Below are 17,210 nucleotides of genomic sequence, written 5' to 3'. Positions count from 1 at the left end.
AAATCAGAAAAACATCGCACATCACTCTATTGCACACGTACAGTAGGACACATAACAACATGGGACGTTTCTGACACATCATGACAAAACATATCGCACTCAAGTGGGCTGTAAGCGGCAAAAGTGTGTTTATCCCGGACATTTGCAGCGACAGCCGTCACGCATAGTGCAACAAAGGAACGGTCTGTATCTGTTTGACTTACGTTTGGGAGCCCTGAAACGTTGGCCAGAAGGAGGAAGTTGGTAGTCAGGGCTGAGGATGTGGGAAGGACCTGATATCATTTTTCCTGGCTGATTTTTCAAAGATTGTCAGCAGGGAGGGGCTGCTGTCTCACTATCTTGACCTTCAGAGCTGTCTGGATGAGTCGGGTCATTTGCCATGTAAAATGAACTGCTAGATGACCGAACCACACTGAAATCCCGTATCTAATCATGCTCTCGATTACAGCGCGGCAGAAGAGAAGCATCACTTCCTGTCGAACCCCAGACACTCTTAGTCTTCGCAGGAAATATTAGCGCTGCTGACCTTTGGAGCAAACAGTCTTAACATGAGTAGACCAGCACAGGTTTACGGTCTATGAGTACTTATATGAATCAACCTGAAGGATAAGGTTGCATGAAAGCTGCAGTAGGTCTGTGTTGCCCTTGGGAGATGTTAAGCGCATTGGACATGAAAAGTGCCAGATAAAAGCCATTTCTCTTCGTTTCACTTAGTGTCGGAGCTGCCATTGCATGTAAAGGAGGCAACTTGCTCTTTGAGCAGGTTCAGCACGCACTGAGCACAGATGTTTTTGAGCGGTGCCATAGCTTAGTTGGCTAAAGTGCCTGTTTAGTAAACAGGAGATCCTGGGTCCGCATCCCACCAGTGGCATTTTTCCTAGCTTGTTGTGCAGAATGTATGATTTTTGGACAATGACATAAAGTCATTTGACCAGGTCTAGTGCAAGTGTTCACGTTACTCCTATCCTGGAGTCCCTGCACTGGCTTCCGGTCAAATTCCGTGTGCTCTCGATGACAGCTCCAGAGACAGATGAAGTGGGTGACGGCAGCCACTGTCTGCGACACGGCGTGGTGTGAACGATACAGGGTGTCAAGACCCTTTCCAGACGAGCTGCGATCAAACACAAAGGAGACGAAACTGGGAATCAGACCATCTAACAACCCAGCAAACAGGGCTGAATAGGTAAGAAACACCGTAGCTTAATGACCCAATATAAGGTAACGATAGGAGGAATCACAGGAGAAAATATAGCAAATAATTAAAAAAAACAGGAAGATAACAGTGGAGCAAATACGCAAATAGACAAAAGGAACGATCTCCTAAATTCTCAGTCAAAACATTCTTCGACAGTCTTTGTGCTGTCAACACAAAAATACATTTACATTTATATTTATATCTATATCTATATTTACATCTATATTTATATTCATGTGTGTGATACGATTTGTCTGCGTGCTGTGCTGTTCTAGTTTGTTCTTTGTGTGTCCTGGACTGTGAGAAACTCTTTTAGTGCACCCCTCACTGAACTGATTGTATTGTATTGTATTATTATTATTATTGTATCATTCGGCACACTGTGGCTGTGTTGTCTGTGTTAAGCTGCTGTCGCACTGCAATTTCCCCTCACGGGATCAATAAAGTATCGATCTTTCTACAAAAGGTCACTCAAGCCCAGATCAGAGTCTTTCCTGGGAGCCAGACCGGGTGTGAACACCTTTCAGACAAGCTGCGCTCAAAGGTTCGGACCGCAGTGTGTCCTGAAAGACACCAGAGGGCGGCCAGAGGGCACCGGCTGTGAGCTCTGGGGGAGACCCCCGTGCACCCCCAGGTCTGCAGCCAGAGAAGGGGGGGTGTGACGCTCCCTCTGGGTGGGGAAACAGGCCCTCCGTGCCCGTACTGTCACTCATGCTGTGTGGTGGCGGCACGTTCCCGTCGTCTGCAGGCGAGGCAAAGGAAGTTGTAGCCCCTCTGTTGCCCTCTTCCGAAGGGACACAAGGAGAAGGGAACCAGAGAGAGGATCTGGAAGAGCTCCGGCTGAAGTTCTGTTGGATTGTAAACTTGTAAAGCAGGGGGTGTTTCTGCCAGGGTGGAGCCACTGTTAGCCACTGCCCAGTCTCATCCCAATAATAATAATTATAATAATTATTATTATATATAATAATAATATATAATTATATTATGATATTATTATGTTATTACATGTTACTGTTATTGCTATTGTGTTACTGTCTATTGTCTTACCTGCTGTCTTATTTACTTACTGCACCTGAGTGACTCAGGAGAAACACTTTTCACTCAACTACGTGCCTGTGTGAGTATAATGACAATCAAGTTGAATTGGATAATAATACTGGAACACCTCTGAAAGTGGCTTCTCAAAGTGAGCCCCAGGAGGAAAGCAATGTCAAAGGATGGGAAAAACCAGATGTAGTACAATTAAATTCAAGGGACTGGAAGTGTAGTAGAGGGTTGGAAGGGAGCAGACAACCAACGGAGAGCGTTTCTGAAAACGCAGGCGTCGAGCTCAGGGAGGGCGACTCTCCGAGTTCCACGGGGAGAGGGTTCCAGCGCTCTGGGGCGCAGCAGCAGCAGGAGACCCCGTCTCCCCTAGAGTGTAGAGGGCTTGAGGACCGACAGGAACTGAGTCTCTTTAGTCTGAAGGGGGGTGTCCCACACTGACAGGCTGGAGGAACTGAGTCTCTTCAGTCTGAAGGGAGCGTCCCGCACTGACAGGCCGGAGGAACTGAGCCTCTTTAGTCTGAAGGGAGCGTCCCGCACTGACAGGCTGGAGGAACTGAGTCTCTTCAGTCTGAAGGGAGCGTCTCGCACTGACAGGCCGGAGGAACTGAGCCTCTTTAGTCTGTAGGGAGCGTCCCGCACTGACAGGCTGGAGGAACTGAGTCTCTTTAGTCTGAAGGGAGTATCCCACACTGACAGGCGGGAGGAACTGAGTCTCTTTAGTCAGAAGGGAGTGTCCCACACTGACAGGCGGGAGGAACTGAGTCTCTTTAGTCTGAAGGGAGCTCCTTGATCAAGATTTCCGGTGTTTGAAAGAGAAAAGAACACAGCGCTGTGTGTGAGTGTGAGTGTGTGTGAGAGTGTGAGAGTATGTGAGTGAGTGTGTGTGTGTCCATCCGTCCTCCAGCCTGGTTTGTGCTTCCTGCACTGTTCCCACTGAAACCCCCTGATTTGCATCCCGGCTGCGTCTGTGTTTGTGTCCGAGAGGAGAGGAGGAGAGAGAGTCAGGAATAAAGAACACAGACAGACAGACACATCGCACAGACAGCTCACCTGGAGAGACGTCCTGACCCACCGACACACAGCGCTGAGCAGGTAAGTCTCAGGGCACAGTGACCCCTCAGTGTAGGACTTCCTGTTATTGAGACAGTAGCTGCCTGCTGCCCTGCAAGAGATTTAAACGAGTACAGGTGTCTCTAACGGGATCAACAGATACTGTCTGGAGAGCAGGTCCACAGGCTGCTCTCATTTCTGTAGCAACCTGCGTGTTTTTATCTACCCAGCAACGCAGAAGAAGATCCGTGTTCCTTGTCCTTAGTTCTGCTAAGTCTGAGTCTCGTAGGAAAGTTGTTTACTTAGGAAGCTGGTTATTCCTCACTGCGGTTTCAGTTCAAGGTGCATCCCTCTGCAGTTAGAGAAAGTTAGGGAGAGAGGAGAGAGAGAGACAGGTTAGAAATGGGGGTGAGAGAGAGACAGGTTAGAAATGGGGGTGAAAGGAGAGAGAGACAGGTTAGAGATGGGGGTGAGAGAGGAGAGAGAGAGACAGGTTAGAGATGGGGGTGAGAGAGGAGAGAGACAGGTTAGAGATGGGGGAGAGAGAGGAGAGAGAGGCAGGTTAGAGATGGGGGAGAGAGAGGAGAGAGAAGGCAGGAGAGTCAGAGAGAGGAGAGAGGGGAGGGATCGGGAGAGGGGAGAGACAGGGAGATAGAGACGGGAGACTGTGGTATGAGACAGAGAGGGGGATACTGAGCGAGAGGGAGACAAACAGGAAATTAAAAATATTCTGTCTCTCATGGCGTCAGACGGTGGCTGTTTGATTTTCCCCTACATGACCCAGGCCTGACCCCTCCACTCCTGCATCAATGGCTCCATTCACTCCTACAGACAGACACAGCCACAGACAACAGGAGTGTTTCCGTGATGCTATCAGCAGAGAGAGGAGGCACAAGAGAGAGGAGAGAAACTGTGGATCATAGAGAGAGGAGAAAGGAGAGAGGGGAGAGAGTGGAGAGGAGAGAGAGCAGAGAGAGGAGAGAGGACAGGACAGATACTGTGGATCACAGAGAGAGGAGAGAGAGAGGGGAGAGGGTAGAGAGAGTGGAGAGGAGAGAGCATAGAGAGGAGACACAAGAGAGAGGAGAGAAACTGTGAATGGGAGAAGGAGAGGAGAAAGGAGAGTGGAGAGAGTAGAGAGAGGAGAAGGAGAGGAAGAGCCACAGACAGCAGGAGTGTTTCCTTGATGCTATCAGCAGAGAGAGGAGGCACAAGAGAGAGGAGAGAAACTGTGAATGGGAGAAGGAGAGGAAGAGCCACAGACAGCAGCAGCGTTTCCTTGATGCTATCAGCAGGGAGAGCAGGACAGCAGGAGGAGACTGATGGATCCAGTCGGGAATCTCTCCCAGCAGTCCGGATCCCATGTTTCTGAGTGGGAGAGGGGGTCCTGCCCCTCTCCAGATTCCTGCGTCTCCCCCAGTCTCCACTAGTGACCGATCCACACCAGCCAGGGGGATCGGTAGCAGCCCAGCAGGGCTGAGTTAATTCAGATCTCACTGAGCCCATGAGCGAGACCCAAGCTCCGCCAGAAACCTGTAGGAGCTGTGTCAGACGCGCCTGTGCTGTGTCACGCAGGAGGATTCGAACCCGGAGCCAGGAGCCACGCCGCGCCTTCGAGTCTGAGCGGATCTGCCGGGATGGAGAGGAAGGGGCTGGTGCTTCTCTTCCTGACAGGTGGGCCTGTGACTCTGCTCCCAGGTCAGAGAACCTGCAGCAGGTCTGTGTGGAGCATCATCCAGGTGGGGGCTGCACACTAGGGGGGGGGGGCTGGAGGGGATCCCCCTGACCTGGGAAGAGCTCTGAGGGGAGAGTCCAGGAAAGAGCTCTAGAACTGTAAGGAAGCATTATTCCTTCTACTGCTGCTACTGCCAAAGGGCTGTGTTCTCTCACCTGCACTCTTCCCCAGTGACTGCAGATTCAGCTCACTATTCATGAAAAGATAAATTCCTAATGCAAGAAATTGTAAAGGGTTGATAAAGCGACGTTCTATTCAATTCAATTCGAGGTGCTTTATTAGCATGACCGATGGGTAGAATCAGTGTTGCCAAAGCACATTAGATAATGGATGGGCTGACCACACTGCCAGAGCTGGTTCACATCACCACAGAGAGGACTCCGTCACCCACAGACTTGTCCGTTACAGATAGGGGGGGTCACCTGTCTCACCGGCGGGGTGACGAGTGAGTTTCGGGTGGAGGACAGCAGGACTGTGGTGCTACTGTGTCTCACAATAGATTTAAACAACCTGACTCTGGAGTGTACAGACCCTTTGAACTGCAATACAGATGGATTTGAGAAACTTACACAACCCATAATTCTGTGTTCCCAGTGCTCTGTCCTCCTGGATCCGGCCTCATCAGGAAGTTCTACTTTGTGGACTCACCCCTGACCTGGCCTCCGTCAACAGCACAGCAGACATGGACACAGTCCTCAACACCACTAACCTGCCCAGTGGCACAGCCTGGATAGGCCTGTACCGAGACTGCAGAGAGAGCTGGCGGTGGTCTGGCGGAGAGGTCGTGACCTTCACCCACTGGAGGAGTCAGCTCCCCTGTGCTGTTCTCAACGCAGCGGGATTCTGGGAGGAGAGAGACTGCAGCGAGGAGGTCTACTTCATATGTGAGAGTCAAGGTGAGACGACACTGCACGCAGGGCTCAATCTGAGATCTGTCTTTAGGTATAGACAGAAAAGAACAGGAAGCAGGAAGAGCTGGGTTGCATGGGCATTCTGGTATCTGTAGTCTCATCTCACTTTGCAGTCATTATGCGATGAGCATTGTATCTTGGGAAACGTAGTCCTAAATTATATGCACTCACATACACTCCAAAGTCAAAATGCACAGACTTCAACACTACCTTTTCCCTGGGATCATCACGTCATAGGAAAAGACCTATCCAGGCCCCTTTTCTTGGAATGTATCTATTAATCTTATTTTCTTTATTACAGTAAGCTGTCACTACTAACGCCTCTTGGCGTGATAGAGCAGTGATCACAAACATCATACAGCATCAGAAAACATAAACTCACCACAAAGATCTCTCCAAATCACAGAGAATGTTATTGTCCTGAAACAAACAAAGGCATGCGATAAAGAATAGTTTGAAATAAAAACAAAATTCAAGCTACAAATTCATCTGACTGGTATCACTTTATACATGATGAACTGTCATGGGTTCGAGCTCAGGAATTCTGCTGGTACACACAGCTGAAGGCATCACAGCTGAAACGTGTTTCTTGTCTTCTCTTTTCAGGAATAAACCTCTACCTATTTAACTATACACCGGAATGAACAGGAAACAGGAAATGGTGGTGTGCAAAGCACTATGGGATTTGTCGTCTCACAGCTGTACACACCGTTACACCTGATCTTTGTCTTCGCAGGTGGGGCCCAGCAGTACAGCCTGATCAGGGAAAACAAGACCTTCGCTGCAGCCCAGAGACACTGCAGAGAGAGCTGCTCCGACCTGCCCCTGGTGGACAGTGTGGGAGAGTCTGAACAGATCAGGACGACGGCGCAGGGACACGCTGTCTGGATCGCTCTGCTCCAGGACGGCTGGGAGTGGTCTGACGGGAGGCGCTCTGGGTTTCGCAACTGGAGTCCTGGGCAGCACAATGGAGGAGGAGCCTTGTACATGGAGATCTATTTAAAAGATAACGTAAATAAAAATAATAATAAAAGAGGTGGCTGGAACGATGCAGGTGGAACATATCCCAGCCCCTTCTTCTGCTACACTGGTGAGTCCAGCCCTGACAGACTGTCCCAGAGCCCCAGGCAGTAGCTCAGGGGGCTGAGTTTGTCTCAGGAGAATCCAGCTTGAGAGAACAGCAGCAGAGAGCTGTATCTCCCTCGTCTGACCTTGGTCTCCCAGCAGCAGCATAGAACTACATCAGGAGCCAATGATGAATTTGGAGACAGAACATCAAGTAAACGACAATTTCAGAATGTACAGAAATCTTATTTCTATATGTATTTTATTTACAGCTACAGACTACTCTGAGCAGTACCACTTCATACGCTATAAACTGACATGGGTTCGACCTCAGGAATACTGCCGGTACAATCACACAGACCTGGTCACTGTGTTCACTGAGGAGCAGCAGAGGCAACTTCTCAGCCTCACAAACACTGGTGAAGCAGACGGAGCCTGGATTGGTCTGTATAACAGCACACAGAGTGACCCAGGGTCTGGGGGAGCTGCAGGGAGCCCCTACACTCAAACCCAGGGGCGCGTCGGTGTGCTGATGGACTCTGAGGGAGGATGGGAAGAGAGAGACTGTCAGGAGAGAAACTACTTCATGTGTCTCAACAACACAGGTAAGAGGACAGTCCATCACTCCAGTGTCTCACTGACGTCTCTCTGCTCTGAATCAGAGACACGCTTCACCACTGTCACTCGACACAGGTAAGAGGACAGTCCATCACACCAGTATCTCACTGACGTCTCTCTGCTCTGAATCAGAGACACACTTCACCAGTGTCACTCAACACAGGTAAGAGGACAGTCCATCACACCAGTATCTCACTGACATTTTGACTCACTGATACATTTTCTTGTCTGCTCAGAGCGCAGTGACGTCACCCTGATTGAACTCAACCAGACCTGGACTGAAGCCCAGAGTCTCTGCAGACAGAAGCACACAGAGCTGGTCAGTGTGAGGAGCCAGAGTGAGAATGAGGAGGTTTGGAGGTCAGCGCGGGGTCACAGGGTGTGGATCGGCCTGTACAACGAGCCCTGGAAGTGTTCAGACCAGGGGGCGTCCAGCTTCAGGAACTGGGCAGGAGGGCAGCCTGGGTCAGCAGGTGGACAGAGATGTGCGCAGGTGGACCTGCAGGGCAGCCCGAGAGGCAGATGGACAGAGACAGACTGCAGTGAGATCAGACCCTTCTTCTGTCACTGGGGTGAGGACGGCTCCGTTTTCCACTTGGGTTCGTGTCCGGAAGGGGTGTCTGGGGACCCTACAGAGACACAGATTCAGAATTTGTATCTCTCTCTTCCAGACAGCAGAGAGCTCGTCCTGGTGAGAGAGGAGAAGTCCTGGGCTGAGGCCCTGGATCACTGTCAGACTCACCACACTGGCCTGGCGTATATCCAGTCACACCAGGAGCAGAGCTACACTGCTGAAGAGGCCCAGTGTGCTGAGTCCACTCTGGTCTTGCTGGGCCTGAGGCAGAACCGAGTCTCGGGGTCCTGGTTCTGGGCGAACGAGGCTCCCCTGGTCTATCAGAATTGGGGCGCAGGGGGAGCCCCGGGCCGGCCTGCTTCCATCCCCTGTGGAGCCCTGGACAGAGACAGAGGGGGCTCTGGACTAACCGCAGCTGTGAGGAGCAGCTGAGTTTCCTCTGCTCCAGAGGTACTGAGGGCGACTCCCTGTTCTGCACGTGTTTGACCAGCAGGTGGCGACAGCAGAGCCGTCTGCTCTCAGACCAGGCCTCTCGCTTGACCGCTGAGCGAGGAGAGATCTGCGCTCGATCTCACACTCCAGTGTAGAACCAGGAGACTGTCGGCCTTGTTAGTGACCCCACACCCCCCGACTGCAGGCCAGCCCCCCTCCTCTCCCCCTCTCACACCTGCATCAGGGGTGAACCAGTGGGCACGGCTGGTGAATACCAGTGTTGAGGGACCGCTCTGGACTGCAAGTCAAATGTGGTGGCAAACGTTGATTCAATTTTCAAACTGGGGCAACAGCGCTCATTCTCTGTCTCCCTCTCTCTCGGGTGTCTCTCTGTCCTGCAACGCCTGTCGCCCCAGATCCACAGAGGAGGACGGGGAAGAGGACCATCCTGAGGCTGAAGATCGCCGGGAGCAGACAGCAGATTCAGAACGACGCCGAGATGAAACACAGACTCCTGGAGCAGGTAGGCGGGAGCCCCTTCTGGGAGCTGAGTGTGTCTGGTGTGTGACTGGGGTTCCCCCAGGAAGGGAGCGTTTCAGACTCCGAGGAGGGCGTCCGCGACGAGCCAGACTGTTCCAGATGTCGACAGGTGGGCTATAAAGGGAACCTTCCTGTCCCTGATCCTCAGGGATTCAGATCAAGGGCTCAGCAGGAGAGACGGAGCAGATCTGCTCTGCGACACGATGTTTCACAGCTCGAACCCGTGTTGCTCGAATCCAGGGGTGTTAGCGCTGTGTCTGAGGCGCACGCTGCCGCTGTGTGAGCTGTCCTACAGTGCCGCATGCCTGAGTGTTGAGTCACTGCACACAGCTCAGTCCGTCTGTGTCTGCAGATGGATGACCTGTTGGCCCAGCAGGGTCTCCTGGGGAACCACACCCTGCGCTGGAGGGAGCAGCCGGACGGACGGGTTTTCTGCCCGGCAGAAGTGGGAGGAGGTGAGTCTGAGACCCTCCCGCCCGAGACAGGACCCTCCCGCCCGAGACAGGACCCGCTGCCCGAGACAGGACCCTCCTGCCCAAGACAGGACTCGCTGCCTGAGACGTGATCTGCTGCTTCTGACAGGACCTGTTGTCGCTGCCATGAGCTCCTGCACAGACCCCTGTGGCCTATATAGTGTGTGTGGTGTCCAGCTCCGTCAGTACAGTGTGCGTGTGTGTGTGATGTCCAGCTCTGTCAGTACAGTGTGCGTGTGTGTGTGTGTGTGTGTGATGTCCAGCTCTGTCAGTACAGTGTGCGTGTGGTGTCAGTACAGTGTGTGTGTGTGTGTGTGTGTGTGTGTGTGGTGTCCAGCTCTGTCAGTCCAGTGTGTGTGTGTGTGTGTGTGTGGGTGTGGGTGATGTCCAGCTCTATCTCTGCTCTGAGTGTCTAACTCTGCTGTCGTGTGTTTTGTCCACAGACCAGTGTGTGTCCAGTTTAGACTCGGAGCCAGTCTGACAGCAGAGTGTCCAGTCCAGGCAGTGTGGGACTGCTCGGAGACTCTAGCCTTCTTCACACAACTCTGTGGGCTTCGAGTGATACTGCACCTGTCAAACATGGTCTTTCTTTTAGATCTCATTTGCTTTCATTATACTGCATTTAGAGAAACTACAGAAGTTCAGCAGCATGAACATGTTATTTCATCAACATCCTGATAAAACTGCTGTTGAACTGACTCACATTCTGTACTTCTGTACGGCGCAGAATTCACTGCGCTTATAAAAAGATGTCAAGTTAAAAAGACGTCAAGTTAAAAAGATGTCAGGTTCCCTTCTTTCTAATAAAAGCGCCTGTCACACTGTCACACTGTCACACTGAGCGAGAGGACGTTCTGGGTGGTTTTCTGACTTGAAGCTTGTTAAAAGTCCAGCAGTGAAGTGTCTGGATGCCATTCCACTCGAGTTTGCATCTGTGGAAACGTGAGTGTTGGGGTGTGTTCAGCTGCAGCTGCAGGTTGTTCTCCAGCAGGTTCTCCAGCAGGTTAATGGCTCTGCGGTGTTGTGAACTGACACGCAGCCCAGTGTCTCCCCCAGAGATGAATCCTGCAGCAGCACCAAGCGCCCTGGGAGAGTCACTCAGGTCAGAGGTCACAACCTCTGTTTGCCCTCTGCATTTCCTCCACAGACTGGGGGGACAGTGTGACACCTCCTGATGTGTTTTTTGTGCATTGTGTGTATTCTACAGTGTGATCTGGGTGTTTGTGGTGTGTTGCTGGTGCAGAACGATCACTATGAGTCTCCCAGGTGGGGTAACTGGTGCAGAATGATCACTGTGTGTCTCCCAGGTGGGGTTACTGGTGCAGAATGATCACTGTGCGTCTCCCAGGTGGGGCTGCTGGTGCAGAATGATCTCTGTGCATCTCCCAGGGGGGGTTACTGGTGCAGACTCCACAGCGCCAGCAGTACCGCCTGCAGCCACCAGAGGGAGACACTCCTGTCCGCTCTCACAGCGGATCAGCTGTCACACTGCTCACAGTGTGTGTGTCCTGTGATGGACTGGTGTCCTGTCCAGGGTGTGTGTGTGTCCTGTGATGGACTGGTGTCCTGTCCAGGGTGTGTGAGTGTGTGTGTGTCCTGTGATGGACTGGTGTCCTGTCCAGGGTGTGTGTGTGTCCTGTGATGGACTGGTGTCCTGTCCAGGGTGTGTGAGTGTGTGTGTGTCCTGTGATGGACTGGTGTCCTGTCCAGGGTGTGTGAGTGTGTTTGTGTCCTGTGATGGACTGGTGTCCTGTCCAGGGTGTGTGTGTGTCCTGTGATGGACTGGTGTTCTGTCCAGGGTGTGTGAGTGTGTGTCTGTGTCTACACCTTTATGCCAGCAGCCATATCACCCTGCAACTCACAACTGGCAACCCACTGAAGCTAAGCAGTGGTGAGCCTGGTCAGTACCTGGATGGGAGACCTCCTGGGAAAAACTAAGGTTGCTGCTGGAAGAGGTGTTAGTGGGGCCAGCAGGGGGTGCTCACCCTGCGGTCCATGTGGGTCCTAATGCCCCAGTATAGTGACGGGGACACTATACTGTAAACAGGCGCCGTCCTTCGGATGAGACGTAAAACCGAGGTCCTGACTCTCTGTGGTCATTAAAAATCCCAGGGCGCTTCTCGAAAAGAGTAGGGGTGTAACCCCGGTGTCCTGGCCAAATTTCCAATTGGCCCTTACTAATCATAGCCTCCTAATAATCCCCCTCTATGAATTGGCTACATTACTCTGCTCTCCTCCCCACTGATAGCTGATGTGTGGTGAGCGTTCTGGGGCACTATGGCTGCTGTCGCATCATCCAGGTGGATGCTGCACATTGGTGGTGGTGGAGGGGAGTCCCCATTACCTGTAAAGCGCTTTGAGTGGAGTGTCCAGAAAAGCGCTATATAAGTGTAAGCAATTATTATTATTATTACACCTGTAGCAGCTGCACTGAAGCCACACCCACAGAAAACAAAAGCAGAGCAGCACCGAGCAGATTTTCACAACTGTAGGACCTGTTCAAGCGGATGAGCTGGTCTGAAGAGGCCGGATTCTGATTTCCAGAGAAACACGACACGGAAAGAACACGCCTGAGGACCTGTTGAAGTGCATAACACATTTCTTAAGAAAAAAACAGAGAAAGTACATAAGTAGTGATTTGCAAATAATAATAATTGCTTACACTTATATAGCGCTTTTCTGGACACTCCACTCAAAGCGCTGCACAGGGAATGGGGAATCCCACTACCGCCACCAATGTACAGCCCCCACCTGGATGATGCGACGGCAGCCATAGTGCGCCAGAACACTCCCCACACATCAGCTCTCAGTGGGGAGAAGAGCAGAGGGATGAAGCCAGTTCAGAGAGGGGGTTTATTAGGAGGCCATGATTGGTAAGGGCCAATGGGAAATTTGGCTAGGACGCCGGGGTAACACCCCTACTCTTTTCGAGAAACACCCCGGGATTGTTAATGACCACAGAGAGTCAGGACCTCGGTTTTACGTCTCATCCGAAGGACGGCGCCTCTTTACAGTCCAGTGTCCCCCGTCACTATACTGGGGCATCAGGACCCACACAGACTGCAGGGTGAGAGCGCCCCCTGCTGGCCCCACTCACCCCTCTTCCAGCAGCAGCCTTAGTTTTTCCCAGGAGTCTCCCCTCCAGGTACTGACCAGGCTCACTCCTGCTGAGCTCCAGTGGGGGGGCTGCCAGCTGGGAGCTGCAGGGTGAGATGGCTGCCGGCTGTACATACAGGGAGCCGTCGTCAGCGTTGGGCCAGTGAGGCCAGTGTTGTTGTCGCTGTCCCCTCGAAGCAATTCAGACTTGAGATGAAAGCGGTGCAGAAAGAAGCACGTAGCGGTCAGTGTGTGTGTGTGCAGAGTGACAAACAGTTCTCTCCCAGTGAGACTCAGAGATAAACTCAGGAAACCGCAGTCACCGCTGTCGCAGCAGCCTGAGTGATGATAAGGCCTCAGAGCTGAAGAGAGGACTTCGAACCCGCTGCAGGCCGCAGGCCCTCCATCAGTTCCACTGGTGACTCTGGACGGCCATCCCTGTGGTAGGACGCAGGGAGCGCCGGGAGTCCGCAAAGGAAACTGCATTGCAAACAATACTTTACGCAGAGGGGGGTGGGGGTGGGGAACAAGCCGCCCAGTCCGTGTGGTTGAAGCCGATACCCCGGCTTCTCTCCAGACACAGCTGGGTGAGCTCCTCCAGTCAGGACAGGGGGCTCTACTGTACACAGAGGGTGGCGGGGGTGTGGAACAACTCCTTTGTTCGGAGCCTTGGGGCATTCTTGTTGTGAAAGGCGCTATATTAAAAAACTGAATTGAAATTGAATCTTACAGGTTTGGGTTTTTCTGAGATCTTGTCAGAGATCTTGTCAGACGTGCCCGTTTAAAAAACGTAACGACACTCCTCACGTCCGAGCGCCGCCGGTCTGTGACGTAACGTATGCTTACACAACCATGACGGTTTCATCATGGACAGCACGAAAGCCCGAAAAGTGGTTGACGTTTTAATTTGGCAACGCCACGGTGGATCCCAGTTTTTTTTTTATTTTTGAGGCCAAAGAGGACAAAAAAGGAAACGTCTGGAGGTGGATCGATGGTCATCTCTGCGGTTGTTCTGATGTTCTGGAAAAAACAAAACAAAAAAAAAATGGCTCGCTTGCCCGGTCGTGTAGTGTTTCCACACCCCACGCAAATCAACTTCTCTTCGCCCCCGGGGGCTCGTCGCCCGCCGCACCCCTCTCACGTGATAGGGGCTTCCCCCGGCTGTGACGTACTTACCCTACCCCCTTTTCCGCCAACGTCATACCGAAGGTCGCGCTTCGGGCCGCGGCGATGTTGACGGACTGTCTTGTAGTGTGAGAAGGGTTTAAATTTCGACTTAAGGAGTTGGCCATCGTTATATTTCGCGAGGTATCATACGGGGGGAAAAAGAACATTTATATTTATCAACCTACTAGTAATACTGGGTGGATGTCACGTTCCCCAAAGTTCAGTGCCTCTCTCTAATAAAGTAGAAACGCGACATTAAACTCCGTTCGAAACGGGAGAAATCACCAGGACACGATCCAACTGACGTCCGGAAAAGAAAAAAAGAACTCCTATTCCCATTTGTAATGACCCCGTAGTGTTTTTCCCGGTGTACGCTTCTCTTTCGGAGACCGTTTCTCTCTGGTGTTGTTTTGCTGTTGGAATAAATGCCGAGGTGACCCTTCTGTGTGGAGTCTGCGTGTTCTCTCCAGCGGGTCGTTTCCTACACCGCAGGGGCTGGTCAAACCGGGGTCTCCCAATCGTCACAGAAGTGTGTGTCGTTTTGGGTGGTGGTGGGGAGGTGCATCGGGGATACTGCGCCCCGAGGGGGTGGCCTCTCACCTTGCTCCGGACGAAGGGAGAAGACCTGTACCTTCACGAGTCCGGGTTGTGAAAACTTCTTCTGGCAGTTCAAAACGTTTCGAAGGGACTACAGCGCTACCCTGTTTTCCATTTCTATCGTGTATTATTAGACAGTCATGAGTATCTGTACTGATCACAGAGTCCCCCACTCACTGCCAGGACTGAAGCCCAGTGCAGCACGAATAATAATAATAATAATTAATAAGTCTGGACTCTCCACTCAGAGCTCCTCCCAGGTCAGGGGGATCCCCTCCAGCCCCCCCAGTGTGCAGCCCCTACCTGGATGATGCTCCAGTCCGCTCAGCACACAGCAGCTCTCAGTGGGGAGGAGAGCAGAGGGATGGAGCCAGTTCAGAGAGGGGGGTGATAAGGAGGCCATGATGGGTCAAGACCAGGGGGGGGAATCAGGCCAGGACACTGATGTAACACCCCTACTCTTCTCCAGAGACACCCCGGGATTGTTAATGAGCACAGAGAATCAGGACCTCGGTTTGACGTCTCATCTGAAGGACAGCGCCTGTTTACAGTCCAGTGTCCCCCTTCACTATACTGGGGCATCAGGACCCACACAGACCGCAGGGTGAGAGCGCCCCCTGCTGGCCCCACTAACACCTCTCCCAGCAGCAACCTTAGTTTTTCCCAGGAGTCTCCCCTCCAGGTACTGGCCGGGCTCCCACCTGCTGGGCTCCAGTGAGGAGGGGGCTGCCAGCTGGGAGCTGCAGGGTGAGATGGCTGCTGGATATAAGACATGCTGGTAGAAGGTTTTACAGCCCTGTGTTTTTTCAGCAGGCAGTTAATTCCAGTTACACGGGGGTAGGTGCATTTGAACGGAGATAGGTCCTTTACCCACACAGTGATTTTAAGACACCAAGTGAGGTAATGTGACCTTGGGGGGGGGGGGAGGGAAAAAACCAAAAGCTAAACAGATTTTTTTTTAAAAAATTTTATTGATGCTTTACAAAAGTCCAGTCCAGTCCAGTCTGGTGTCCCTCAGCTCCAGTCCAATCCAGTTTGGTGTCCCTCAGCTCCAGTCCAGTCCAGTCTGGGGCCCCTCAGCTCCAGTCCAGTCCAGTCTGGTGTCCCTCAGCTCCAGTCCAGTCCAGTCTGTGGCCCCTCAGCTCCAGTCCAGTCCAGTCTGGGGCCCCTCAGCTCCAGTCCAGTCTGGTGTCCCTCAGCTCCAGTCCAATCCAGTCTGGTGTCCCTCAGCTCCAGTCCAGTCCAGTCTGGGGCCCTCAGCTCCAGTGCAGTCCACACTGGGGTCCCTCAGCTTCGGTCCAGCAAAGTCTCGGGTCCCTCAGGTTCGGTCCAGCACAGACTGAGGTCCCTTAGCTTCGGTCCAGCACAGTCTGGGGTCCCTCAGCTTCAGTCCAGTCCAGACTGGGGCCCCTCAGCTCCAGTCCAGTCCAGTCTGGGGCACCTCAGCTCCAGTCCAGTCCAGTCTTGTGTCCCTCAGCTTCAGTCCCGCACAGTCTGGGGTCCCTCAGCTTCGGTCCAGCACAGACTGGGGTCCCTCAGCTTCGGTCCAGCACAGTCTGTTGTCCCTCAGCTTCGGCCCAGCACAGACTGGAGTCCCTCAGCTTCGGTCCAGCACAGACTGGAGTCCCTCAGCTTCGGTCCAGCACAGAATGGGGTCCCTCAGCTTCAGTCCAGACTGGGGTCCCTCAGCTTCGGTCCAGCACAGTCTGGGGTCCCTCAGCTCCTGTCCAGTCCAGTCTGGTGTCTCTCAGCTCCGGTCCAGTCCAGCCTATTGTCCCTAGGCTCCAGTCCCGTCGTCTGGTGTCCCTCAGCTCCGGTCCAGTCCAGTGCAGTCCAGTCCAGTCCAGTCCAGATCTTAGCAGGCACAGAACCAGGAAAGGAACCTGGAAAGAATATTGTTATTGCAGGTGTGAGGGACACAGACACAGACGTCACCATGACATCAAACAGCAAGAGGAGACTCCTCCTTGAATCACAGACATGACCGGGCGGCGCCCCCCTGTCTGCTCACCTGCACCTCCTCTTCCTCTTCTTGTCCTTCCCGGCAGCCTGCTCCTCCTCTCCCTCGCTCTTCCTCTCCTGAGCTACGATCTCCGCTGCCTCCATCGGCTCGTCTTGATCTTCTGTCTCCACTGACACGCAGCTCAGGGACTTCAAAAAGACGCAACAGCGCTTCTGAAGCAGAGACAGGAGAGTCACTTTAAGAGTCGGACTGGACACTCCAGGACATGAACACTGCACTGAGAGAGAGAGGGGTTCATACAGACACACTGACTAGACACTCCAGGACATGAACACTGCACTGAGAGAGAGAGGGGTTCATACAGACACCCTGACTGGACACTGACTGGACACTGGACAGGAGTAAAGAGAGGATCAGAGCATTACCCACCTTCTTTTTCTTCTGTCTCACAGGAGATGCTGATTGGACCTCCTCCAGCTGGAGTCCGAGGAGGGAGAGAGGGGGCAGGAGAGGGACAGCACAGGGAGAGAAAGAGAGAGACAGGTGAGTCAAGTGTCCCAAGAGCACAGAGACTCTGCTGAGATCACACTGGCAGTGAGTGAGCCTGGGTGTAGCCCACTAATACTGACCCACTGGACACCACAGGACAGAGAGGAGGAGGAGGAGAGAGACACACTGCCTGGACACCACAGGACAGAGAGGAGGAGGAGAGAGACACACTGAGGACAGAGAGGAGGAGGAGAGAGA

General features: G+C 52.8%; 2 protein-coding genes across 2 annotated transcripts in view; one reads left to right on the top strand and one right to left on the bottom strand.

The window, feature by feature from the left end:
• The window catches only part of LOC138242765 (zinc finger protein 850-like), a 409,608-nt gene that overhangs the window by 102,891 nt on the left and 289,507 nt on the right, over positions 1 to 17,210 (bottom strand). The window lies entirely within an intron of this gene.
• Positions 5,612 to 9,195, top strand: LOC138243339 (macrophage mannose receptor 1-like). Its single transcript, XM_069198901.1, has 6 exons — positions 5,612 to 5,923; positions 6,675 to 6,949; positions 7,338 to 7,608; positions 7,858 to 8,193; positions 8,293 to 8,526; positions 9,044 to 9,195. Exons 1-6 carry the CDS (start codon positions 5,710 to 5,712, stop codon positions 9,193 to 9,195), a joined length of 1,482 nt encoding a protein of 493 aa, XP_069055002.1. The 5' UTR covers positions 5,612 to 5,709.

The sequence above is a fragment of the Lepisosteus oculatus genome, chromosome 14 (assembly GCF_040954835.1).
Source record: "Lepisosteus oculatus isolate fLepOcu1 chromosome 14, fLepOcu1.hap2, whole genome shotgun sequence".
NCBI lineage: Eukaryota > Metazoa > Chordata > Actinopteri > Semionotiformes > Lepisosteidae > Lepisosteus > Lepisosteus oculatus.
The sequence above is the reverse complement of the archived record's forward strand: the minus strand, read 5'-3'. Positions and strand labels throughout refer to the sequence as shown.